The sequence below is a fragment of the Ammospiza caudacuta genome, chromosome 1 (genome assembly GCF_027887145.1).
Source record: "Ammospiza caudacuta isolate bAmmCau1 chromosome 1, bAmmCau1.pri, whole genome shotgun sequence".
Taxonomy (NCBI): Eukaryota; Metazoa; Chordata; class Aves; order Passeriformes; family Passerellidae; genus Ammospiza; species Ammospiza caudacuta.
The window spans coordinates 130812715-130838645 of NC_080593.1; the positions used below are offsets into that span (position 1 = coordinate 130812715).

Below are 25931 nucleotides of genomic sequence, written 5' to 3' on the forward strand. Positions count from 1 at the left end.
AATTGATGCTTTTTATCAATTATGTTAATTTCCTAAAACCCCTAAAATGTATTCACCCCTAGAGGGGGTAGACTTTTGTGGACATCTTTCCATAACTGCCCCTGAAGGCCTTCAAATAAATATCTGCTCTTATATTACCTCCTTACTAAAATTATGTTGAGTTTCATTCCCAGGTTGGGAAAAAGACAACAACTCTATGCTACCAGACAGCCATCACTGAATCCTGGAGACACAGATGGATCTAGGATGGATGCTGTAGTTTTCCACTTGAGAAGTACAGCTTTTTGGTCATTCTGGTCCAAGAAAACAGGAAATTAAGGAATCAATCCTCTAGCTGCCTTGGGGAGTTCAAAGTCCTTGGGGAGAAAAGGACACAAGAAAAAAAGTAGCATCAGCCTAGGGGAACCTCAGTTTCTTCTTCACAGTGTCAAACAGAAGAGACAGTAGACTAGCTTCAAATGGTGGCACATTTCTCAGTAGCTGCTTCTGTGATGTATCAATATTGTATTATTCTTTGTCTTTTAAAGTAATGGTTAAGAAAGGACATTTTATTAAATGCTCATTAGCCATTCCAGTCATCATTATTAAACCCATCTCTGGGCAGAGACTCCATTCTGACAACAGTGTGAATCATGTATAAATTATTTTGCAATTCTACTTTAGTTATCCATACATCATATCTTAGTTGTGACTGTCATTTGCGTGACAAATTCTCAGGCAGGTCTCTGTCAGTAGAGAAGGGCTTCCCACAAATCAGCATGATGTTAAGCTTCCAGTAAAACTGATGTTGCCTTTTGAGCCAACACACTCAGGCTCCAAAACTTAAAACCCAAAGGCATCCATCATTAGTAAATGTGCTGCACAATGTGATATGTACCAACTTGCCTCAAATGAATATAATTAAGGTGATTTAACAAACTGTATCCAATAATACTTCTTAATGGTTAATTTAAGGGAAATGAATTTTCAATTTCATTGCCTGGATACAAAACACAGTAATAGTTTGAGTGGGGGAATCCACTGTTGATAAAATCTCTTCAGATTTTATCTTAATTTTGAAATAAAATGGGAATTTATCTGTGCCAGACAGTTTCTGCATTGCTTTCTGGTTATAAAGATATATGTAGAACGGCTTTGGAGCTACTGGTTTCAGCATACCCTGCAGTTGCACCTTGATCCCATTTTGGAACAAGACCAAGGGAACACAGACCTTAGTACCAGTCTGGCTTCCACCAGAGATACAAAAATTGTGTCTCATTAGGGCAGGTCCTCGGGATGACTGGGATGGAGGGTGTGCTGCAGCACACAGCTGCTGTTAGCTGTACCTTGCCACAGCCATTGCTTGCCTCTGGATTTCAAGGGCAAAATAGGATGGCAGTGAATTCTGTGTAATTACTGTTCTCCAGACTGTCAAAAGACAGTTTAATCAAGATGTAGATTACGTTTATTAATTTTTCCAGAGTATACCTGTAGTTCTGGACATTGTCCAAGGTTTTGGTTGATACCCAAGAGTGAACTATCATCAGAAAGCTCAATATACAGCATACTGTTCTTCTACAGCCTCCAAGCTAATCAGTATCAATAATTAATAATAAATTCATATGTGTTTGTTTTTGCTTTGCAGGTAATACTTTAACTCCAATATGGGAAAGCAAAACAGCAAACTACGCCCTGAAGTCATGCAGGATTTGCTAGAAAGTACAGACTTTACAGAACATGAAATCCAGGAGTGGTACAAAGGCTTCTTGAGAGACTGTCCAAGTGGACATTTATCTATGGAGGAGTTTAAAAAAATATATGGAAACTTTTTTCCTTATGGGGACGCTTCTAAGTTTGCAGAGCACGTATTCCGCACTTTCGACGCCAACGGAGATGGAACAATAGATTTCAGAGAATTCATCATAGCCCTGAGCGTCACGTCGAGAGGAAAACTGGAGCAAAAGCTGAAGTGGGCATTCAGCATGTACGACCTGGATGGGAATGGCTACATCAGCAAGGCAGAGATGCTGGAAATCGTGCAGGTATGTGCTGCTCCCTCCCTGAGAGCAGATTGTGAAGCAGTGTTACACTGAATGAAAAACTGACAGTGCTGGTTTACAGTCTTCTATAACTGCTTGGATATAAAATGCTATTTCATTTGGCAAAGATTGTGTGACAATTCTAACTACAGCTTAATATCCACTGCAAGTTCTTCCTGAGCAACAGGCTGCATGGATATTTCCTCCCTGGGAGCTCTGTTGGGCTCGAGCACAGTAACTAACCTACTAATAAATGTGATTCTCTAACCCTGTCAATTAATTATGATTAATTGCAGTTGAACCAAGTAGGTATACTGGAGCAACCAAGCAGTGTACTTGTAAGGAACGCAGGCTCCCTCCACAATAAGAAGCAAATCTACTTTGAAATCATGTTATTATGAAGAAGCAGCTCAGGTCACATACTATAAAGATGTTTTGTCTGCCTAATTCCAGTGAGGTCTGCTTTATTAGAATCATACTAGCTGTCTTCATTCTAAGTTGATAGTATAGATAAACCTTATCTGAGTAGATCATGATTCCATACACAGCTTCTTTGGTTGTGTTTGCTTGTGGTGTTAGTAAGAGTCCCACGTTGCTTTCTCCAACATGTTTTTGCCCTTGAGGCACATCAATCTACTGAAAGATTTCAAACATTTTTTATATGGCAGTATATTTACACAGCTTGAATCTGTATAATGCAGCACTGTTAAAAAAAAAAGCGCCTGTTATCAAGATCCTTTCCTTTCCCTGGAAATTTTGAAGTGCTAACAATGTACTGTATTATTCAGACTTGTATTTGCACTGAAAACCAAGGGAAGTAATGCACACAAATTACAGTCTGTGATGGCCAGCTGCATGTAGGGAGAGAGCCTAACGGGTTGTGCTCCTGTCTTTCTACCAGAGCCCTTCTCAAATCCTTCAAACAGTGGCCAATAGCAGCACTTGCACTGCTTCAGCAAGACAGGTCCAGAGCTCAGCTGCAAATCTAGAGTTTGTTGTCTTTCACTTGGTCTGTTTTGTGCTCCCATGTCTGAGTTGAGGAGCAGGACCTCCCTGTCTGCGCCGTGACAAACCCCATGGAATATTTGCATTGGAAGATCCTCTGGTCCTTACAAATCTTCCTCTGCCCCAGGCAGGGTAAACAGACTGTCAATTATTGTTTTTCTGGCTGTATTTCTCCTCATGAAAAAACAAAAAGATTCCCAAAAGAACTGACATAGTACATGGGAAACACAGGAACCAGAGCTGGGTGACCGCCCACTCCTCTGGAGGAGGAGACACCCCCGGGGCTCAGGACCCCTCACTGCTGTCCAGGAGCCCAGGAAGGCACTGTGCTCACAGGCAGCACAAACCCCTGGGCAAGGGAGCTACAAACAGGCAGAACTTGGCCACAGATTTGTCCATGTCAAATGAAATGAAAATATCGGTGGCTGGATTTTCTGTAGTGAGCCAAACAAGGACCAGCAAAGCTGGAAGCTTTTGCCAGATCTGCTTGCCAGCAAGTCTAGAGGCTGAAATGCTCTGCCTCCTCTTCGTATTTATGTCAGTACCAAATCACAGCATTGTCCTTTACAGCCATAGTGCCATCACCAAACAGAATTGCAGCTTTGGGGTCAGTGTAGGGCAGCATTCTGTCAATGTGTGCACCCAGTGCCAAGCAGCACTTGGGCTGGGCACTGCCCCCAGCCTGGCACTCCAGCAGTCCCTCTGCCCTTCTTGGGATGTTTGGCTCTCTCTCCCTTCAGACTGAATGTGAAACTCAACTGCACGATGCTCATAATCTCACCTCATTTTGAGGGACGCAACTTTGGGGACCATACGAAAAGCAATTATGGAAATGAACAGCCTGAAAAGCAGCTATTTCTGTGCCATGGACTATCAGCAATTTTTAAACCACAAACCCTTTCTGTGATGGAGCAATAAGGCAGTGTGCCTGTAGATCTCACCCTGTTCTCTTCTTTTTTTGTTTTTTCTGAATGCATTGGTCTCCCTGTATTGCACTGGTCACCAGGAGTTCCTCCCAGTGGGATGGGATTTGTTGTGTAGTCTCTGGAAGCATGTTCAGCTGATATCTGAAACTGAAGTAGATGAGCATATTTTCTAGCTTTGTTGAGAAGTTCCTTTGATGTAGAATGATTAGATACAAAAAGCCAACAAACAACTATCACTTTAATTTATGAAAGATTATTATTTTTTCATATGGAATGACAAGATTCTGTATCAAATGGCTTCCTGGGGGCCTTCAGCCATCACAGTTTTTCTGAGAGTGAAAATCAGAACTCTGACATATCTCTATGTCTCAAAGGAACCCATTGCAAGTCCCTTATCTAGCATACATTTTCAAATTGATAGAATGGGATTATGTTCTCATTGGGATTTTTCCTGAGAATACATCAAAATGAATGCTGAAAGAAACACCTTTAGTCTAAAAGTCTTAATTTAACAGAAAAATACTGTCCCTGTTACTGTGGGATTACTGTATTTTAAATAGCATAGGGGCAAGGCAGTTTCCTTCTTTTTCAGTCTGCTTTTTTTGTGCTTTGAAATCCCTCTCTCTGCAGTGATTTTCACTGTTGTGCTGATGCTTCCTTGCATTATCTTTCCATTGTTCTGGCCTAATCTGACAGCCCTGCAGACATTGCACTCCTGCACTGCATTAAGGAGGTTGAGGTAGCAGTGGCAGCAGCAGCCCTGGCACAGCAGAGCTGCTGGTTAGGATGTCCCACAGGAGCCCCTGTGACTGGCCAGCTGCCAAGGAGAGGAAGGTGAGTGGTCCATGACAGCTTTCTCAGGCCTGTTTTCCTTGCTAGATGGCAAAGCACCTGCATTCCTTTAAGCTCTGTACCCCATCATGCCCTCAGCCAGCCCAGGGCACTCCCCATGCCTGTCCATGAGCATCCCCAGGCCAGGCTCCAAAAATCCCTGCTTAGAGATCCACATGGAGCCAACTGCACAGTTTGGAAGATGAAGGACTTTAGTGGTGTGCTGACAGTTGTAGAGCCTCAAAAAAGAAGGTCCACAGGACACTGCTACACTCACCAGGCACAGCACATCTGCAGACTGCTGTGGGAAGAGGCTTCATAGCCTGCCCACTTGACAGACCTTGTCACAGCTTCTCTCAGATTCATGTCTCAAGCTTTTCATGTCTCCCATATGTTTACCTATAATCTAAATAGCCCAGTCCACTCAAAAATAGCTGCAAACCAGTTACAAGATTTGTTCCCCTTGCTGAAGCAGGACATATTTGGCTAGTCTCTTAAAATAAGAGTTCAAATGGGAGATGGAAACCTTGCTCTAAGGATACATTTTTTCACTATATGGACTCAAAAGGCATTTTAAGAATACTGAGCAGAGACAAGAATAACACTTTCAGTTTAATAAAAACAGGGCACACACGTTTCACGTGCTGGGATAGCTTATTTGCAAGCCAGGAAGAAACAAAATCTGGTATGGGAAGGAGCAGAAGCAGAAGCTCTGTAAAGGCAGTGTCAAAAATCTCGATGACATTGAGAGGAAAACAATTTTTTTCAGACAAGTCATTCACTTCATGAGACTTCTGGCCATTAGAATTTATTTCAAAAGAGTAAAAAGGATCAACTGAAAATGTGTGCTTTCATTGCTGCTGCCATCACCAAAATGAGCTTTTTGCCAGTTTGCCAAGTGTACCAGGAAAATGCAGCTCACCAAAGCTTCTGGCCCAAGTGCAGCAGTGGCAGCCAGCAACGAGGAGCAAAACCTGTGTGAATGGGCAAAGGGATGAGACTGCCCTGAAATCACCCACTGCTGTTCATCCACATGGAGCTGGAAAATCAAGGGAGATCAGTAGGGCAGCAGATGAAGCAGGAGCCTGTGCTTGCTCAGGTGACATGTCCTGGGCTCTGGAGGCACAATTCCTGGTGGCATTCAGGGTGCCAGGGAGCTGTAAGGAGCACTCCTGACAGAAGTTCACTTAATGAAGCTGCCCTGACTCAGGAGAGTGCTGGCAGGCATCAGCTTCCAGTGCAGAATGCCACTGGTGGTTTTCAGCCCAGGTTCTGGGAGGCCAAGAGTTGCACTCCATGTGGAGTGGAGCCCCTGCAGCCTCTCAGGGCCAGGTCCTAGGCCATGGTTAGCACAGCCCAGCTCTATGTAATTATTGCATGAAACCAAATTCCCTTCAGAGCTTGCTCTTTCAAACGTACAATAAAGAGTTTTGTGTAGCTGCACTGAATTAATATGGGGCAAGTCTCAAGGTTCTTAATCAGCTTTAGCTGGCTTTTACTTTGGGAAAACTTCCCAATGAACTTCTGAGTAAGGACATAAGAATTTGTCCAGAGTAACCATTTTCAGCATGAAAAGAACGCTCACTATGTTATTCCCATCTGGCTTTCCTAGAATATCTCATCTCTTATTCCCTTCACACGCCTCTGTGAAAAGGACCCTGTAGGATGAAGTCATCCTGAAGTGCTTTTTTTGTCCTAAAAATCTGCATATTCTTACTATGGTTACTTTGATCAGGGTAAACATGCCCTCACTCCCAGTCTGGGGCATTCCTCCCACACTTTCAATGCAGATTCTCTGCTTTGCTGTCCTCTCACCCAGAGAGAGGGAGTGACCCCTCCACCTCTCTTCCTACCCCAGACAAAAGCCAGACAGCTTCAAATGCTTAAACACTGGCAGATTTATAAGCCTCATCTCTGCTCTGACCCTTGCAAGCCTTGCATGCTGATGAGGATGAGCAAGGTCTAAATTCTTACTGTCCACCCTCTCCATTTCTTCCTTCCCTATTGCCTCCTTCCCCCGGTTCCCTCATCCCTGTTTACATGCTTGCATGTTCATCCTTTCTTCTGTGCTCCTGGTATGAGTGTCATGGTGGTGTGGACAGCATCCCCGCCTCTCCTGAGGCTCTGCCCAGTACTCTGGAACACTAATTCTCCTGGGAGATGTCAAGGGTGAGCTGTTGGCAGAGGAGAAGCCAGCAGGATGGCCAAGGAAGGGACTGCTCCCCAGTCTGAGCGTAAAATGTTTGTGCTGCTTGGTGGCATCCTCCATCTGTGCTGTTGCATTCCTGGAGCCAGTCCTTGGGGATCCTGAGCCAGATGATCTGAGCTGCTAGACAGACTGACTTCATGAAGGGAAAGAGGGGAGAGGGGTAACCCAATGAGAAATCTTGGCTTGCACAAAGGACCCCCCTCCCAAAGCAGGAGGAAAGGAAGAACAAATCACTAAAGCAGCCAGGTGACAGCCAGTGAGTTGCAGTGGGCAGCACAAGGGGCCAGTTGGACCAGGGCAATGCTGCCTTGGGCTGGGATGTGCTGCCCCTCCACATGGCCACCACCCTGCAGCCCTCTGAGTGCTGCTGCTCCGAGGTGTGGCACTGCAGAGACACCACACAAAGCCCTGGTGTTTCTGGTGCTGCATGCTTATGTTTGCCAGCAAGGTCTGGATAACCAGTGCAGAGACAGATCCTCATCCTTGTTTTAAAATTAACCTTACCCCTCTTTCAGGGGCAGCTGGTACCAAAGGTGGCTAATGCATTTGTCTGTGCAGAGAATAGCTGTGGATGGTAGTGGTGCTCTGTAGGACCAGAACATCTGGTCTCTGTGGAGAAAATTGTGGAAGGGATTTTGAGCTGTGCACGCACATCAACCCCCAGTGAAAAGGCCACCTCCCTGATGGTCCAGTCTTTGTTATCTGTGAGATGCTGCAAATACAAGGAGTCACTGCTCTCCCCATAGACAGGATGCTCACAGGGAGGGAGAGAATGGAGATGGGGGAGAAGCAAAGGCAGGGTGGGGAGACAGGTGTGGTGAGGATGAAGCTGTGTGCCCAAAGCATAGAGATTCATCACAGCATGGGACAAGACCTTGGTGGTCTGGCTGTTCCTCCAGGCTCTGGAGCTGCCATTGCCCAACATGCTGTACAGGTGATAAATTTGTCCAAAGGCTGTTTTAATAAGGAAAGATGTCCACACCCTAGTGAAAACCCGCATGGTGTTTGCCCATGACTAAATAAAGAAACACAGTATTCCACAAACAAGTGTGCCACTGAAGAGGGAAGCTGCACCTACTGTTGCCACCCAACACCCTCCAGCATCAAAGAGCAGGTCTTGCTGGTGCTCCGAGGACATTTCTGCCTGGTTCTGTCACGAGACGATCATTGTACCCTTGCATCAAGATGATAATGTGCTTCTCACCAGCTTTTTGCTACTGTCTATTACACAGGCAATCTACAAGATGGTTTCTTCCGTGATGAAGATGCCAGAAGATGAGTCAACCCCGGAGAAGAGGACCGAGAAGATCTTCCGGCAGATGGACACCAACCGTGACGGTAGGCGCCCCCAGGGGCACAGCCTGCAGGGCCAGCAGGGGCGGGCAGGCAGCTCTGCACCCGCCAGGGCTGCTCTCCCAGGGATTTCCCTGGCTTCCCCAGCTCCCTTCCATCGTGCCTGCCCAGAGGCTTGCCAGGTGTGCTGCAGCCCCCAGGTGCTCCAAGTTAGCGTGTTTCTTTTCCAGGCAAGCTCTCTCTGGAAGAGTTCATCCGCGGCGCCAAGAGTGACCCGTCCATAGTCCGACTCCTGCAGTGCGATCCCAGCAGTGCCGGGCAGTTCTGAACCCGTACTTTGGATGAATTATCTATCTGCTTTTTTTTTTATTTCCTTGCCAAACAACATTCATGGTAGTGTTGCCTCTGTATGGCCAATTATGCCTTCATTTGTGGCATCTTATAGCTTATTTTGTTGTGGATTAATTATAAGAATGCTGAATTGCTCTTAACAATTTGTCCAGAGCATGGGCAGTACTGTTCTAAACAGATATTGTGGTGTTATCATTGTTTTTAAAATTTCTTTTTTTTGTTTGTTTGTTTGTTAGTTTGTATGTGTTTTGGAAAGTAACATGTTGAGGAGGAGTAAACCAACAACAAACCCCTTGGCAGCAAGACACACTGACAGATTTTAGATTGCTGCTTTAGTTGTTAAGTATTCACCTGCAGGACCTGAAAGTGTAGTAAGGCTGAACCAAAGGGGTTGTTATGGGTGGGGTAGAATTCACCTGGAACCTCCTCTCCTGTCCAGGAGGCACCAGTTAAGATCAAAGACAGGACTGGGAAGAAGTATGAAAGTGCAAAATACGTGTGGGGTGTATCATCCACTCCTCTGCCTCGTTGTTTCAATGCTGTGAACACTTTCCAGGTTGTGAAGAAGGGACAAAATGAAGGTTGACTTTTTTTACTAGGTTTACAGTGGTTGAAGTCGTATGGCTTTATCTGAAAATTCAGCAATTTGCAATCCTGATCTCCAAATCCACAGCTGACAATACCTCTTGCCGTTTGGGATCAGCAAAAGCAGACACAGATATGAAAAGCTGGGTCTTGACAATGAATTTAAGCGAGATACATGTTGAATGTGAAATTTTCAGGTTAGTAATAAAGCAGTTGCTACTAGGGAGAGTGGGCATTCATGTGAGGAACTCACAGACACCTGCAAGCAGCTCCAGCTAAGGCACATCTGCTGTTCTCAATGCTCTTGCATAGCAGGAAGTTTTGGGGGTGTTTTTGTCTCTCTCCATGTAGCTAACAGAGTTTCTGGGCCTGCTCTTAGGGGAAGGCTGTCATCAAAACTTGTTTTAAACATAAAATTGTAGCATTTATATTTCATTTATTTTAGTAAAGTTCAAAAAAATCTGTACTGAAATGAGGAAATGGTACGCTTTATGATATATTTATATATATAAAAATTAAAACAAAAAAAGAACAGCTCTTGAGAGAAATGTTGAATGTTTATCTTTCCGCCTAGGTGCAGGAGTATCTGAAATTTGCTGCTGCAGAATTTTATCCTTTGGTCAAAGTTGCTGTATGCAAAGCTAGTATACACATGTGGGATTTCTTAGGGACTTCACAAGCGCTGTTGCAAGAGAAAAGCTGGAAAAGCTTTAGCAACAGGAGGCATTATGCTGACTAAATTGGCATTAATCAGTCATTAGCTGAAGTCTGCTTTGTGATCCTGCTGGAGAGCTACCCATGCAGGCAGGCACGGTGTTGGGAATGCATGAGCTCGTTAGAGTAACCTTTGTCTGACAGGCAAAGCTGGCATTTTGTCAAGTGACCTTGTAAATGCTAATCCCCAGTAGCCTTAATTTAAAATAAACCAAGTAAAAGAAGTCTGCTTTGCAGATGATGATTAGCTGAGTACTAATTAGAAGTCACGAATAAGTATTTGAGCATAAGTAATCTTCTGTGGAACACTAGCTAGCATGTACAATAACTGACAGAAGCAATCCTATACTTAATTTTCCCATACCATTTGCTTTGCTGGGTGTTAAGGGCAAAGCATTTTAAGAGAAAATAAAAGTAAATTGAAAATAACATTGTCAATCAATTGTACTAAAATTTTTGAGTGGCTAATGACACTCAATAAATGTCTTCAAGCACACATTTTTGTCTCAAACAATCACAAAAATCCAGTTGATGATATATTTCCATTACATTCATCAAAATACTGAGCTAAGCCAAGCTGAGTGTGGGAAAATAAGAAAGCAAAGGGGGCCCAGCCACAGACACAAACAGATTTTAATACCCAGCACTTTCAGGTGTTATGAGCAACACTGGCAAGTTTTGCACCAGTTTTTCTGGCTGATGAAAATATTTTCTATCTCCTTCTCCCAAATCTTGATTAGACACCATGTGCACAAATCCCCTTCAAAGGACAGTCTGTGTCTACCTTCTTCAAGGTAATTTTCTGCTTTACCTGGACACGTTCTGGCCCTCTCTTCATGTCCATCACCTCTTGGATTTTGAAAGTCATGTACTTGAGGGTTGTTTTTCAGCAGAAGATGCCTGGCCAGACTCTGGGGATTGCAAAGGATTGCACACCCTCTGCCAGATGGGAATGACCGTGCTGCCACCCCAGCCTCTCTGGGGGTGCTCCATCACCACCCCTGCGTGGGCAGGACAAGGTGACACCACAGGATCCCTGCTGAATTTCCAACCTCCTGGCTCAGGGCAGGCACCCACATCCAAAGCAGCCCAGACCTGTGGGAGCTGGCATTTACTGGAGCTCGGATACCTTTACGGTTCCATCTTCTTCTTAGTGCTGTGAAAGCAGCTGCATGTGACTGAAGCTTTTAAAATGTTGCCTTTTCTTTAAGTGACTGCATTCCACCTGTTTTTCATTTTACAAGGCACTTCTGGCCCAGAACCTAATCTCTCAGTTTGTTTTTGCTCGGTAGTTTTGGGGTGTTGGGGCCAGGCTCGCCTCCTGTGCTACTCCTGTACAACACAGGTCTGAAAGCACAGCCTGTGCTGTGACCCCAGCAGAGATGTAATGCTCCCACAGCTCACAACATTTGGAATAATAAGAATTAGCTTACAGCTGCAGAGGACATAGCTGCAGATAAGGCTATTGTAGAAACATTTACAGAGTGAGCTAGGGTTATTCTTTTACCTGACTGCCACTGATGATTGGTATTATTTTAAATTATTAACTATCCCCTTTCTTTCTCTGCCTCTGCATCTACTTAAAGAGTGATTTGTAGCTGAAATTGTGATAGGTACATTTGCAGACCTCAAATCAGCAGGACAGCAGTGGTGTGCTGTGCCTCAGACTGAATTTTTCTGCTTTGCTGTCATTTGCATTTGTAATCATTATTGCCTTCGTAAAGCTTTTGAAGTCAAAGTGAATAGCACAGTAAGTCAGACTTTTGAGTGATTCATTAGCAATATCTCCACACAGGAAGGATGGCAGACAGCGCATGCTATTTTGTATGACTTCTCAATTTTGTATATGCATTCTCTAGTTTTTCTCACATATGCACAAGGCATTCTTCACTATGTATTGTCCAAAGGGATTAATGAGCATATGTCACATGTAGACTGAACTCATGGAAAATGCCAGTCTCATTTAGCTGACATTCCCAGCCAGCTTGTCAAACTCTGGGCCAGAAGATGAGGAGTGAGGACTATGACTTGTGAGTTTTGCAATACTCTCCTTGTTTTAGGGTGCTTTGGGAGGGGAAAAGGGAACACAACCCTTTTAAAATCAACACACATGTTCTTGTGAGCGCTTAGAGTTTGAGAGGGACTGAAGAAATATTTATGTTTCAACATTATTTGAAGCCCTGTCAGTTCACAATTCAATGATATTTCTGAGGTACCCAGAGCTATACTGTTCCCTTGCAGTTCTTAGGAGCTTGTAGGATTTCTATCTTCTTCCTGAGGCATTCTTTTTTGTTCTGTGTTATAAGTCATGACCTCCACGTTTTTTGCTGCTTAAAACAGTAAGCCAGAAGTATGTAAACTTTGTAGCTGGAGGAGGTCTGTGTGCAGAAATATTGCACACCAGCACAGGAAGCAGTCACACATGCCCAAGGTGCTGTGGTTTGAGCACTGCCCCTGGAGGATGAGCCCAGGGCTTCTCTCTTTGCTGGTGGCAAAAGTGCAATAATGCTGCTTAGCTTGATTTTCTTTCACTGCAGGTCAGGTTAAGTCACATTACCTTGCATTGCTGTGAGTAGAACCTTGTCTCAGCTGACTCATGGAAACTTGGTGAACTCTGGTATCTTGGTGCTGAGCCCTAATCTGCAGACTAAGCTAAGATGAGAAGATGGCCTTGGCCACACGTCTCAGTACATGTGAACCAGAGAACACGGTGACAACTGGCAGGTCCCTGGGGACATGTGGCAGTGAGGAGGGAATCTCCTGCCCCAGAACAATGCCCTGAGCTCAGCTGCCTCCTCCTTTTAAAACTCTCCCTTTTTTCACCACCACTGGTGTAAGATGCAACATGATAGCAATATAGGAGGTGAGGATGGAGAAAGCATCCTTCAGGAGTTTCCTTTCGCAGTTTAGCCTACAAGTGCCAAGTGAGACAGTCAGACTGGTCTGATTGTTGGCTGGACAAGTCTTCCTGAGCACCCAGTACACCAGCACCTCCTTTCATCTTCCCCACGGTGCTCCCTCGGTTTCCAGGCATGGCAGCCAGATGTCAGGTGCCTGGTGCAAGACTGGTGGAGAAGAATATTTCACCTGCCCTCTGCAGAAGTACTTGGATGCATTCTTTGCTCTGTGTCTCACTAAGCGGGATGTCATGTAGGAGTCGGAAAGTGGGGAAAGTTGGTTTTCTTGGCATCACAGGCAGAACCTGCACTTGGAAATGCAGAGAAACTTGTCAAGTGCCAGAGGGCTGAGCAGTGCTCCGAGCTGCATGCAGAGTTTCCCACTGATTGTGCAGGAGGCAGATAAGATAAACAGCAGTGATACGTCAGGCATGTGGTGCAATGGGTTTCGAGATGGGGCTTGACTAGAAATGGCACCTTCTATGTGAGCAGCTCTGTCTGCTGCATATTCTGTCAGAGGTGCTGGCAAAATACTCCAAAATTAAGGAGCAGAGCTGTTCACCATACCCTGGCAGGTATTGAACAAACAGCTCCCAGGATGAGCATAAGGTTTTCCCTAAGTGCAGCTGAGGACAAACCATTGCCTATGGGAGTTCATTCCTGGTCATAGTGGAAGACAGAAGAAGGGAAATCTCCATTGATTCTCAAAGACCAGATGTCATTTTGCAGGCTAGGGATGGTGGAATGAACATCTGTGTTTTAAATACATAGAAAAGACAGCAGGGACTGTAAACTGGCATGGAAATCAGTGACATTAGAAACCAGAACCATTGCTGAGGGACTGCAAAAGCCAATAGGTGTCTCTGGCTTTCAGAGCAGTAGAGCCATCAGTTGGATGCACAGTCAATCTCCTTACCCCTTGCAGAAAATATGTCTGCATTCTATGGGAATCTAAACAGTATCCCTATTCCATCATGGCTTTTGCTACTGTTGTTTCCAAATTATCCATACTAAGAAGTTGTTTCCAGGGTGAGGATTTTCAAAGGATAAGGTATAAAGCTTTCCAGCTGTACTGTCCATATCTTAACAAGCTGGAAAGGCCAGATGCAAGGAGCTTCTCATTGTTTCCTACAGATCGTGTTATTTCAATGTGTAGCTGGGATTAAGCTATCACCTGTAAAATTCTGTCTAATAAGAAAAACAAAGAGCTTGAGTTGTAGTGAACAAAAGACTAGAGAAATGAAAAACTATGAGGACATCCCTGTCTGTAGCCCAGGGTCTGAATTTGCACAGTGAAACCCTCTTAGCAGTAGCCAGCACAGAAAAGCTCCTCTACTCCAGCCCAGTCAATGGTACCTCCTGGGCTGCTTCAGCCCTGTGTGGGGAGGCTGGGGACTCTGGGTCCTGCCACAGACATGGCCATCTGACATTATCAGGCAGGCTAAGGGCTCCCTTGTCCTGGAGGCACACACCAGCCACCCACCCACCCTGTGCACAGTATTCACTCACTGTGCACCTGAGATGTTTCAGATCTTCCCCTCTTGCCCTGACCTTATACCAAAGATATTCTCACCTTCCCAGGGCATGTGCTCAGGGTGTCCAGCTCTCCAAGTCTCTGCAGCCACCTCCCAGTTGCCATTCCCAGCCTCTGTGTGAACAAATAACAAACACCAGCCCTTGACATGTGGAGGAGCCAAGCTTAATGCACTTAAATGGAGCAGCTTCTGATTTGGTTTCCCATCTTTGGCCCACCTGTGAGTACCACACTATTTATCTCTTATCATTAAGTAATGGCAGTATTAAACATTTTAAGGGCACACTGAACCTCTGAAACAGCTTGGTTTTCATGGTAGTGTATGTGTTTGTTGAGGCACTGCAGACTGAGCGTGCCTGGGCTGCTCTCCCCTGCCCTGTTTGCTCCACAGAGAGCTGGTTTCTTCCAGCAGCAGCTCCTCCCCAAGCTTCCCCAGGCAGTGGGCAGGTGCCCCAGGCCTGCAGGAGCACCCAGGTGCTGTGGACCAAGAGACAATTTTGGCAAAGTTATATCAGACAGAAACTCTTCCTGCATCTGTCAAAAACGAGTGTTGGGAGTGTGGCCTCTGGTTTTCTCCTGCCTGGGGACAGGGGTTCCAGCAGTGCTCAGGGCTGGCCTCATGTTCCCCACCAAATGGGATGGCAGGATGATGGTGATCAGTAAACCCCCCTGAGAAAATCCTCTTCGATTCTAAACTTCATTTGTGCTGCTCATTGGCTGCACTCAGAGGGAACATTAATTAAGGGTCCAGTGTGGTAGTTTGGGGGAGAACTTGCAGTTCCTTGCCACCAGCGCCTTTTTATTTCCTGTCATTATTCCCATTTCCAAGGCAACCAAATAGTTTTTATTAGTATCCGAAGAAAAAGAAAAATCACATCCAGGGTTTCAATCCAATAAGGATCTAAGGAAGGTTACTAAAGACATCATGCTCAATGTTAGTATACAAACTACTGTTTCTTTAGTATTTTGTGTTTAATTTTCTTATTCATGTGGCAGACATGTTTGTGATTTATTTCATTATTTTGGATCCTCTTAGATTTAGCCCTGCTGGTCCTTCAGCTCTTATGCAGAAGTCCCAAAGACCCCGGGAGCAGAACTGACTGAGCAATTACCAGTGAGTTGGGCACATGGTGCCTGGTAAAAATGAAGAGCTTAATTATCTTAGGGATTTTATTTGTGTGCACACTTGCTTCAAGGAGACAAATTGAGCTGCATTGCAATATGTTTATCTCTTCCGCTTGCTCACTTCAATTCCAAGCAGTCTTGTAGTTAATATTTGTGTATTCAGCATTATTTTTCTCTTGAACCTGAAGTGACCAATATTGTCTTCCTCTGACAGGAGTACTTAATACCTTCTGATTTTAAATATTGCTGAGTGATGTGATGGATGCAAAAGTAGTTACACATTTGTGTGCTGGCTTTGGCTGTGATATAGCTAATTTTCCTCACAGTAGCTAGAATGAGGGTCAGTTTTGGATTTGTGCTGGAAACAGTGTTGATAACAGAGGGATGTTATCATTATTGCTGAGCAGTGCTCACATGGTGTCAAGGACTTTCCAGCTTCCCACCCCATCAGCAAGGGAGCTCGGGGTGCACAAGGGAGATGGGATGGGACACAGCCAGGGCAGCTGACCCCAGCTGACCCCAGGGATACCCCAGACCATGGTGTCATGCTCAGCATGTAAAGAGGTAGGGGAAAGAAGGAGGAAGAGGGTGACAAGTTCAGAGTGATGTCATTTGTCTTCCCAAGTCACACTACCTGTGATGGAGCCCTGTTTTTCTGGGGATGGCTGAACACCTGGCTGCCCCTGAGAACTGGTCAATGAATGCCTTGCTTTGCTTGTGCATGGGGCTTTTGTGTTCCCTATTAAACTGTCTTTATCTCAACCCATGGGTTTCTCACTTTTGCCCTTCCAATTCTCTTTCACATCCCACTAGAAGGGAGTGAATGAGTGGCTTTGTGGGACTTAGTTGCTGGTTGGGATTAAATCACAACAATTTGTTTAAATTGGGGCAGGTACTTTTGATGCTGCAGAATCTAATAAATTGAGATAAAACATGACCAAGAGCTGAATGGATCAAAGTGCCCAGTTCCTATTTAGGTCCATGACCATTCCACAGGGAGAGCTTTCCCTGTTCCCTCAGGCTGTTGCCTCATTGCAGCACAGAACAGACACAACAAATCGAACTTGTAATGATCTGCTATGAGCAGACTCACTGCAGCAGCATGGAGTTCAGTATATCCTGTGTCTTGGCAAAATTAGATACCTCTCTAGATCTAGATGAATGCTTTGTAAGCAAACCTACATATCCTAAGGAAGACTTTTACTATTCAGAAAGGAGAGAGACAACTATGAATTAAATTAATTTGGTCCACATATTTTTCTTACAGCTGTCTAGTATTGCAAGTGTCCTGTGTGTTGTTGCCTCTAGCTGTTGTGATGTGTTAATTTCCCCCCCTGGTTCTGTTGTAAGCTCATCTGGTGGTATCCTGGGTCTCCAGCTGGTCTCTGCCAGGCAAAACCCATGGGAAGGACACGTGGAGGCGAGTGGCTTCCAGGCACACCAGGGGCAGCTTTTGGGGACATGGCGCTGTGCTGCTCCATGCTTTGGGAGTCTGTACCTACAGAGCAACGTGTCAAACCTGCCTGATAAAAGGAAAGTAGATGATCAGGCCACCAAAGAAGACGGAGAATTTAGCGGAGGGTTGTGTATGTTTTGTGCCCCCCAGCACGTGCACGGTTCCCCCAGCTATTAACTTCCAGTTAGGACCTTTCCTGAGCCCTTAGTGTTAGAATAAAGTTTTCTTCTGCTGATAATGTATTTGTATTATGCAACGTACTCAAAAAACAGAAAATTATCTCTCTATGACTGTCCTCTCCTCTCGAGAAGCTCTTCTCCTCTGTACATATGATATGCAGAATGTATGGGAGTCTTACCAGCGTTGGGTTTGCATTTTTAAGACTGTACTAATTAATGTGTGATACTATTGTGTTTTTGTAGTGGCATCTTTGATGTAAGATGTAAAAACTATTTAAATTTTTTGTTATTGTTCAGCTTTTAGAGATAGCACCAAGGACTGCATGTTCACTAGAATCAGCCCTTTCCAGGGGCTGCCATAGCTGCACGCAGGCACCGGTGTTTCACCCGGCATGTAGCACCTGCATTCCTCTCTTAATAGGGGTCAGTTTGGAGTGGAGATTAATTCTTCCTGAAAAGTCTAGTTTTGTCTTTCCCTCTCTCAGTTCAAGCTGTGTGATTCCCTCCCACGCTGTGTGCCAGCCCTGGCCCCAGAGGAGACCTGGGAGGAATGTCCCCTGTCCCGGGCACCCCGCTGGCATCGGGCTCCCTCACCCCGTAGCTCAGCCAATGCATTCTCCTAGGAACGTGGTTTTCCTTGGAACTGCTGGCTGTGCCAGCACAACAACAGTGGGCTCACATTGCAAGACAATTTGTGCAAGTGACTTTAAAATGAATTAACTAAAATTGAGGGGAATGAAGGAAAAGAAGAGCCTGAGCAGCAATTTTAGGGTCAGAATCTTATTGGGGTGCTTAATATAAGAAGAACTTGGGGCCAGTGCCTAAAAGGTAGGACCATTTGAATGGCTTAGGTCTACATTTCTTGTCAGGTTTGGAGAATGAAGTGGGGCTCAGATCCAGTCTTTCAGGCAGGGTTGACTTACTGGATAGACTGAGTCTGAGATGCTTCTCCAGATTGTGTTGTGGGCCAAAAGACAAGACATGCTGCAGCTTAGGAGTTATTTTTCTTTCAGGTTATTTTTTTTTTTCCTTTTTAATGGAGAAAGCAGTTCAAACTGCACCTGGCAAAATGACTGACTTCAAAAGCATGTTTTTCCTTGTTATATAGACACTCACAAAACAGCATTGTGTGGCTAAAAAGGCACATTTGTGACAGTTTCTTTCTGAGTGCCAAAATATATAAGCAGTATTGTTTGAAGGGAAATAAAAATTTTTTTACTGTATTGTTATTACTGTTGAACAAATATATTGTTTTTAAATGTTAGATTTTGAAGACTTTTGTATTGTAAATTGTTTTGTGACACGGTGCTTTTTCATACTGGAATTACTGATTGCACCTAAATATTAATTATTGCTTTCTTATATAAATATGTGACCTTGAACAATCTTGATGAAAACCAATGTGTGGTGGATACCAACAGTTCAAAAAAAATTCACCTACTGAAATCCCCTAAATGTTCTTTCCTACTAATAAACATTCTGCTGCAGCTAGTGATGATGTGCCGTGTGCTTTACTCCCTTCATGGTGGAGTCCTAAAGCCTCACGTAGCTCCTTGGTCTGGGGAAAAAAACCCAGAGAAGCCTTTGCCTGCTGCCTTCACTGCCCTCCTGTCCTGCTCACTGCTGTGGGCACAGAGTCAGAGCTGTGCAAGTCAGTCTGGAGGGCTCAGCCAGGGCTGGAGCTGGGCACGGGCACTGGGCTGGCACACTGCAGCCGGCTGGGTGCTCCACTGCTAACACAGATTTTGTTCCAGCAGCTAAAGCCAGCAGCTGGGCAAGGAGTAGGACATCATGGAGTGGGTTATAAAAGCAAAGGAAGGACAGCACAAAGTTGAGAGCTCTGGTACTCTGAAGCTGGAAAGAGCAGTTTAGCTGACTGACAGCAACTTTCCCTGTGATAGATAAATCTCTCTCCAGGTTTAGAGGAGTTTTTTATCCCCTAATGATAAGGGGATAAAATGATAAGCATCAAGGGAGCAGGATGTGCCAAGGGACCATGGGCATGTAGCTGTGGTTAGTTGCTCTGAGATGTGGCTGGTGAGGCAGCAGCAGAGCTTGTCACAGCAGGGACTCCTGCCAGCCTCAGACAAGCTCTGGAGGGGGCTGGCTGATGCTTCTGTGCATGCTCCTTAAGCTCCCCAAATTTTCAACTCAGTTAAATTTGGAGCTGGGATTAGCTGAGTCCAAAAAGTAGTTTAAAGCCTACCGGAAAGTAACAGAAACCAGTGCCTACTTCCTCTTCAGATTAAACAAAAATGCCTATTTGTGGAACTGCACATTAATCTGAGCTTGAGACAGGCTGAAGACTGAATGAAGCATCATTTGCAGTATTCAGGTATCTCCTGTGCTCAGTGCAAATTTTATTACATAAGTTTCCAGTGTGCCAGGCTCCCTGTGATGTACATTCCCCCCACCCTCCCTTTAGGGCCACAATACGATTTAGCATAAAAAGACTGGGTATAAGGAGTTGTTTATTTGTACAGGGGGGCTAAAATCCTCCACTTACCACCCTTGCTGTCCCTCCTCTCACTGTGCAAAGGCATCTGCCCCAGGCGCTGGAGCAGTTGCACTCCCACAATCCTGGAATGGAGCTCCCACCTCAGGGAGGAGGGAACTGTGATCCTGCAGCTCATGGCTCCATCTGGGAAGTGGCGTGATCCAGAATCCGTCAGTGTTTTCTGGCGTGCTCCAGAATCTGTCACTGTTTTCTGCAGCACAAATTGAGCCAAGAGACTGAGAAGGTGCCGAAAGGGACAGCTTTGCTGCTCCAGTGAGTCCCCAGAAGTTTCAGTCAGGAGCTAGAGGTGGAGAGTTTTGCTTCCTGCTCCTAAAGAGGGGTCAGTCCTTCTCAATGACCTTTAATCAAGGTGACCTGAGTCACCTTGCTGGAGCCTGGCTCAGCCATGCCAGGCACAGCCCAAGCCCTGAGCACACAGTGGGTGCAGGGGCTCCCATCAGCCCACACACTTCTCCTCACCCCTCCATGGCCCTGCAGATGGAGCATTGCCAACCACACAGCTTTAAAGCATTTGCATCCCAAGAGCCACTCAGTAAAACCACTTCCTATAAAACATAATTAAACATCTATCACAGACAGTGCCCAGGAAATGTGATTACCTTAAAGGGCTGCATGGGAGCTGATCCTGGCTCACCCTGCACTGCTCATCCAGAGCACTGAACTCCTGCACCCCACTGTAAGACAGGGCTGTCCTGCTACTGCCTGGGGGATCAACCTTTACTGAGGAAAATGCTTTCCCGAGCAATTTCCCACCTACTAAGATGTTCTCACCTCCTGAATCTTGTTTGAAAAGCCAAACTGAACTGGTGGAGAATAAAATGTTTGATGAAAATGTCTTACTGCAAGATATGCGGCCAGGTATGCTTCAGTGCTTTTGGAGTAGGTGTGGGTAAGGATCTCAACTCAGGTGCCCAGGAGTCACAAAGAAGCTACTGTCACTGCTTCCAGCCAGGTTCCCAGGACACTCCAACCTGTCACAGAATCACACAATAGCTGGGGTTGGAAGGAATTTCTGTAGTTCATCTGGTCCAATCTCCCTGCTCAAGTAGGGCAAACCAGAGTTGGTTGTCCAGGACCATGTCAAGGCAGCTTTTAAATATCTACAGGGATAGAGACTCCACAACCTCTCTGGGCACCTTACTCCAGTGCTTAGTCACACAGTAAAAAGCATTTCTTGATTTCAGAGGGAATCTCCTGTGTTTTAGTGTGTGTCCCCTTGCCTCTGGTCCTGTCACTGGGCACCATTTAGAAGAGCCTGACTCCATCCTCTCTGCACCCCTTCAGGTACTGGTACATATTGATACCTCCTGGAGAGATGTAGTAATACACACCACAGCAACAGAAATATTGTCTCATACATAGGAATATTTATTTTTTTCCTTCTTAAAAATGTACAAAAAATAAAATAACTGTATTTACAGTTTATCAAACCCCTCTCCCAGTTGCAACACTATTAAGTTACATGAGCTAATTCTTAATATAAAAGCACACTATTTATACATTAAGTTTCCTTGTTTGCCAGAAAGACGGCTTGTCACAACCTTTGGCACAAACATTCTTGTTTGTATCTTGTCTCAATTAATAGGAAATGGAAGAGCATATAAACATTTAATAAGCTTTACATTTTATAAGTCATAAGATACTCCTTTCCAGTTCCATCAATATACAGCATCTCTGACAGCTAGAGAGTTTAGATTTTACTAATTGTTTGAATTAATTTACATTTAAACAATTCATAGAATGAAAAAGAAAAATATATAAGAAAGACATTTGATCTCTGAATTCCATTGACCAAAAACTTTGTGAGAGAGGACACACATGAAAAAACCCATTCTTTTCTTTGTAGTTTACACTCAGTGTTAGAAATCCTCCAAAACGTCTTGATGGGGTGATCATAGTACATCCACAAAACTTCACTCAAGGGATGCACTTTATTTTGGGAATATCAGCACCTGACCGTGAGAAAGAACTAGAATTTGAGAATTTGAATGGGATTTCATAATAAAACATCAAATGGACGGACAAAGTGCCAAATCTGCAGCAGGAACCAAAATTAGAAGTTCTCCTTTTGTACATCTCTAGAGTTTTTCAAAACATAACATCTACAGACACTGCATTTTCTTCATAGGGAAAATGCACTGAGCAGCAAGCCACTCTTCGGGCTGTACTAATTAAGATTCAAGATTGCTGTCTTGAAGAAGAGAAGGAAATGAGAATTTTGTTCCTTTAAATAAACAACCACAGCAGTTCCACAAAGAGACAAAGGAGGCAAGACAGATATTCCTGTCCCCCGCTGAACAGTAGACAAATCCTACTTCCATTTAACTCATAATATTTGGAAGACCCAGCATTAATCAATAATTTTTTATCAAACAAAAGAAACATGCATATTTTAAACAATATACATGTAAGCACTGTGTACTCCTCAGGATATCTGAGTCAAGCAGGGCACAAGGCAGCCACTGCTTCAAAAGTTTGCATTACTCATACCACTCTTGCCCCTTTCCCACTACTCTGATGGGCTGATTTGGACCAAAAAGGTGAAGCCTGAGAGCTTGGAGCTTGCCACAAGCAGCATCCAAGGTTCAGTGCTCCTCCAGCAGCTGATGCTACAACTACAACTGAAGGGGGTGCAGCACGGATACTCAGTGCTTGTGAGGCACCTGCATCTGGAGCAGAGAAACAAAGCCCTCAGAGCCTGGCAGATAAAGTAAAGGCTGATCATCCTTACCTAGCTCTAGTTGTGGTTTTAAAATAATCTTGCCACCAATCTACGCACCTTCCTCACACTGAGACTGTAAGAGGAACTAAAGGCAGGAGTATTAGCTTTCTACTATCAGGAATTTGCACACTTTAAGACGTATTTAGAATAGCTTTCAGTTAATCTTGGAAGCAACTTTCCTTTTCTGGACAGTGGCTGACTGAAAGCTCCTAAAATGACAATGGAAAACTCCTTAACTCCCAGTATTCCTGAAGCACTACACTTCTCACTGATCCTACACTGCTCCTCATCACAGGATGCTGCAGCACCCAAGAGATCTGTCCAGATATCTTGACCAGCTGAGAGATCCCAGATGATATTCTGAGGATTCCAAACACCAACAGAGAAATACAAGAACTGACAGTATTGCTTAACAGTCCTGTGTGCTGGTCCCTAATGCTTCCTGTATCAACTGTCCTATTTTTTTCTTTAAGAAAAAATTATCTGGGATAAGTCAGCATAGACTTTTTATCTCAGTCTGAGCCAAGTAGAAACAAACAGAACCATCATAAATCTCTTGTATTCCCAGATTGTTTGCTCTTGAACAGCATAGCAAGAGCATCTTTGCTGGAGTGCATTTTTATATAAAGTTAAGGAAATTACAACAGAACTCTGCATCAGAAGGGGAAAGAGTGCATGACAAAAGAAAAGGGCGGGAGAAAGACAGAATATACATTTTACTTTACAGGCATATGTGAATTCTGGGTATGTTAGTGCTGATGCTACCAGCCTGAACCCTTTATAATTTCTGCTCCCACACAAACCTTCACATGTACTTAACATTTCTATTAAAGGAAGAGATTTTAATGGGATGCTACTGCTAATGAAGTTAAGAAAGTGTTCACGAACTTACAGGACAATTCATGCAGATATGGCCAAATTAGACTGGTCAGTTATCCCAGCTACTTTGCTTGAATGTAAATAGGTCCACACATGAGCCCTGTTAAACATGGAAGTGTTTCTTTCTGCCATTAACCACCAAATAATAAAGGTTGTGTAACTAAACGAGAAAAAGTTTTAGAAAGAAAAGAATAAACTCTAAAGGCTGCATGTAGGAAAGGACCCCACTTCTGTCTGTCACACAGGATCCATGCACAGTGGTAGAGAATAAAATGCAACTGAAACTTATGGAATTATATGCTAAGTGAGGGGCTCTCCACAACAGCCAGAGGAGATGGAATGGAGAGAGAGAGATGCTGGGTTTGGATGTCATAGGGACATTCAGGCCTTGAACCCCTTTCCTGGTATGAGTTTAGCCTGCACAACTTTATCTCTTCACAGAATTCGTAAGGCAGGTGTGGAATTTGATGGAATAACCATGTAGTTCAACTTGGGTTCAGATGCAGCCCTTGAGAGAGAGACCAATCTCCACTCCTCAGTTGTGGGATACTCAGTTTCCAGTGGAAAAATTGTTCCAGTTTGATAAAATATTTACATCAAGCCCAGGCTTATACATCACCCAAGTGTCCTAGGAATCACAGCTGAATCATTCAATGGAGATACAAGAGCAAATACACTTAAAAGGAAGAGTCTGAAATCCTGTTTCTTACAGTCTAGAGGAATGCTTTGATGCACAGGCTGCTGCAGAAAGAACATTCCCACCACAGGTTTGAGAAGACACCACTTTAGGAGCCTCTGCTTCATCAAAGGAAGACGACCAGGAAGAAGTCCCTTCTGTACTTCTTGGCAAAGCAGGCAGCAGACACACGGTGTCTCTTGGATTTTGTTCCAGCTGGATGGGAGACTCAGGTTCTACAGCTGGGACTTGGGCACCTACAGTGGGCCCCATTATGTCAGAGCATCCAAGACCCAGTAGCAGAGTCTGCTCTAATATTTCAATATACAATTGTGTGAGCAAGAATGGAACATATGAGTACAGGTTCAGTTATCAGCTTCTCAGTACACACTCTTTAACAGATTGCAGCAATTTAATCCTCTAGGAAAGATTCTATGAAACCCTAAACCAAATACATACAAAAACATAGTGGCAGTAAACATGCCCACATACAGTAGTTAAAATATATTATTGCATATTATAAACATTATATACAAGGTTAAAATGGTTTCTTTACCATTTACTTACAAGTTACATTTGTAGCTGAATGCCTTACTTACAAGTCCTCATTGCTACATGCTGAGAACTACCAGAGGTATTTGGCAAGACTATACAGTAGAGAGAGATATGGATCAGTCTGAGCAAGTGAACTGTCAGCCACTTTGCCCATCTTTAGCACTGCAACAGATTTTTAGCGATGACAGAGACAACTACTGGTAAAGTGATTTATACCAGATTTCTGAAATTAGACCAGCATAGTTACTGAATGTGTTTTAGAATGAGCTTATCCACACTGAAGTATGGATTAAAATGCTGCATTTCACATTTGCAGTGGGTCATCTGGTTACAAATCTGGGGGCTGGTAACTGCTTGTACACTAGAGAGTGAGGAACAATAAATAGGGGACCAGGTTACTGTGAATGGCCTTGTCCTTGACAAACCCAAGGCTATATCTGCAGGGGCTGCAGATGTGCAGAATGGACAGTATTTTCAATGCAGTCTTGTAACAGTTTCTCTGATCAATGTCTGTCAAGTTTATGGGGAATCTGCTTTCCAAGAAGGATGAAATGCTGTGGTTCCTTACAAAATGGCTCTGCCTGAGGCTAGATCTCTGTCAGTGTGATCTTGAAGCCTTCAACCATGCTCTCCATGTTCAGGATGAATGTGTCCTCGTTGGAGTAGTGCTCAATAATGTTGTCATCCATGTTTACCAGGATGCTGGTGACAAAGGCAGAAATCAATGTTTTTATGTACCAGGACACTGAAAGGAAAAGCTTTACACTCTGCCACGTGTACTTGCTTCTCTACAACACAAAACCAGACTCCAGCACACGCCAGTACAGGCTCACTAGTAGGAATTACCAGCAAGATCTGCGCCATAGTCCCTTGTAGTCTTTGGATTAGAGGCTGCTCCTTGCCAGAGCAGTTAAGGGACATGCCAGTGCTGGGATGCTAACACACTTAGGCTACCTACAGATGGGCTGCACTTCAGATCCCTGGCAGACCCAGCTAGCTGGTGCTTCCCATGCCTGGTGGTGGCTCCCACAGGGACACATCTGTGCTACTCCTCAGACACACCAAGTGAGCCGCTGCACCTCTGTGGTGGGAGGGAAGCAGTGGAATTTGTGCTTTGCACACAGCTCACAGACTTAGAACTCAGCTTAGATGTGAGACTATCAACAATGACTACACAATTGTGTAATTGTGTAATGCACAATTACAAGTGTATATGAGTGTTTTCCTCACTCTTTACCTCCAAGTGTTTCTTCTGTCACTTAGAAAGAAGCAAAACATGAGAAGTTTCACCTGTCTTCTCAAAAGCTAAAGAAATTCCCAGACAACAATGCCCTAAGCTAGTTACAGCTGAAAATAAATTACTGGTTTAAAATTATATTGCTACAATATTGTGGTTAAATAGAACTTTAAAAAACAGTTGAAGTGGAGAGATTTAGTTTTATGGCAAGGAGCAGAAGC

General features: G+C 44.3%; 2 protein-coding genes across 2 annotated transcripts in view; one reads left to right on the forward strand and one right to left on the reverse strand.

Moving 5' to 3' along the window:
• NCALD (neurocalcin delta) overlaps positions 1 to 18614 on the forward strand; it is a 58044-nt gene extending 39430 nt beyond the window's left edge. The window contains exons 2-4 of the mRNA XM_058803905.1: positions 1625 to 2021; positions 8222 to 8327; positions 8513 to 18614. Of these exons, the coding sequence (XP_058659888.1) occupies positions 1644 to 2021; positions 8222 to 8327; positions 8513 to 8610 (582 nt within the window). The 5' untranslated portion in view covers positions 1625 to 1643 and the 3' untranslated portion in view covers positions 8611 to 18614. The remainder of the gene's footprint in view (positions 1 to 1624; positions 2022 to 8221; positions 8328 to 8512) is intronic.
• A 2372-nt stretch (positions 18615 to 20986) lies between these two features.
• Positions 20987 to 25931, reverse strand: part of GRHL2 (grainyhead like transcription factor 2) — a 64868-nt gene continuing 59923 nt past the window's right edge. Inside the window, exon 16 of the mRNA XM_058803025.1 lies at positions 20987 to 25175. Coding sequence (XP_058659008.1) covers positions 25061 to 25175 — 115 coding nt within the window. The 3' untranslated portion in view covers positions 20987 to 25060. The remainder of the gene's footprint in view (positions 25176 to 25931) is intronic.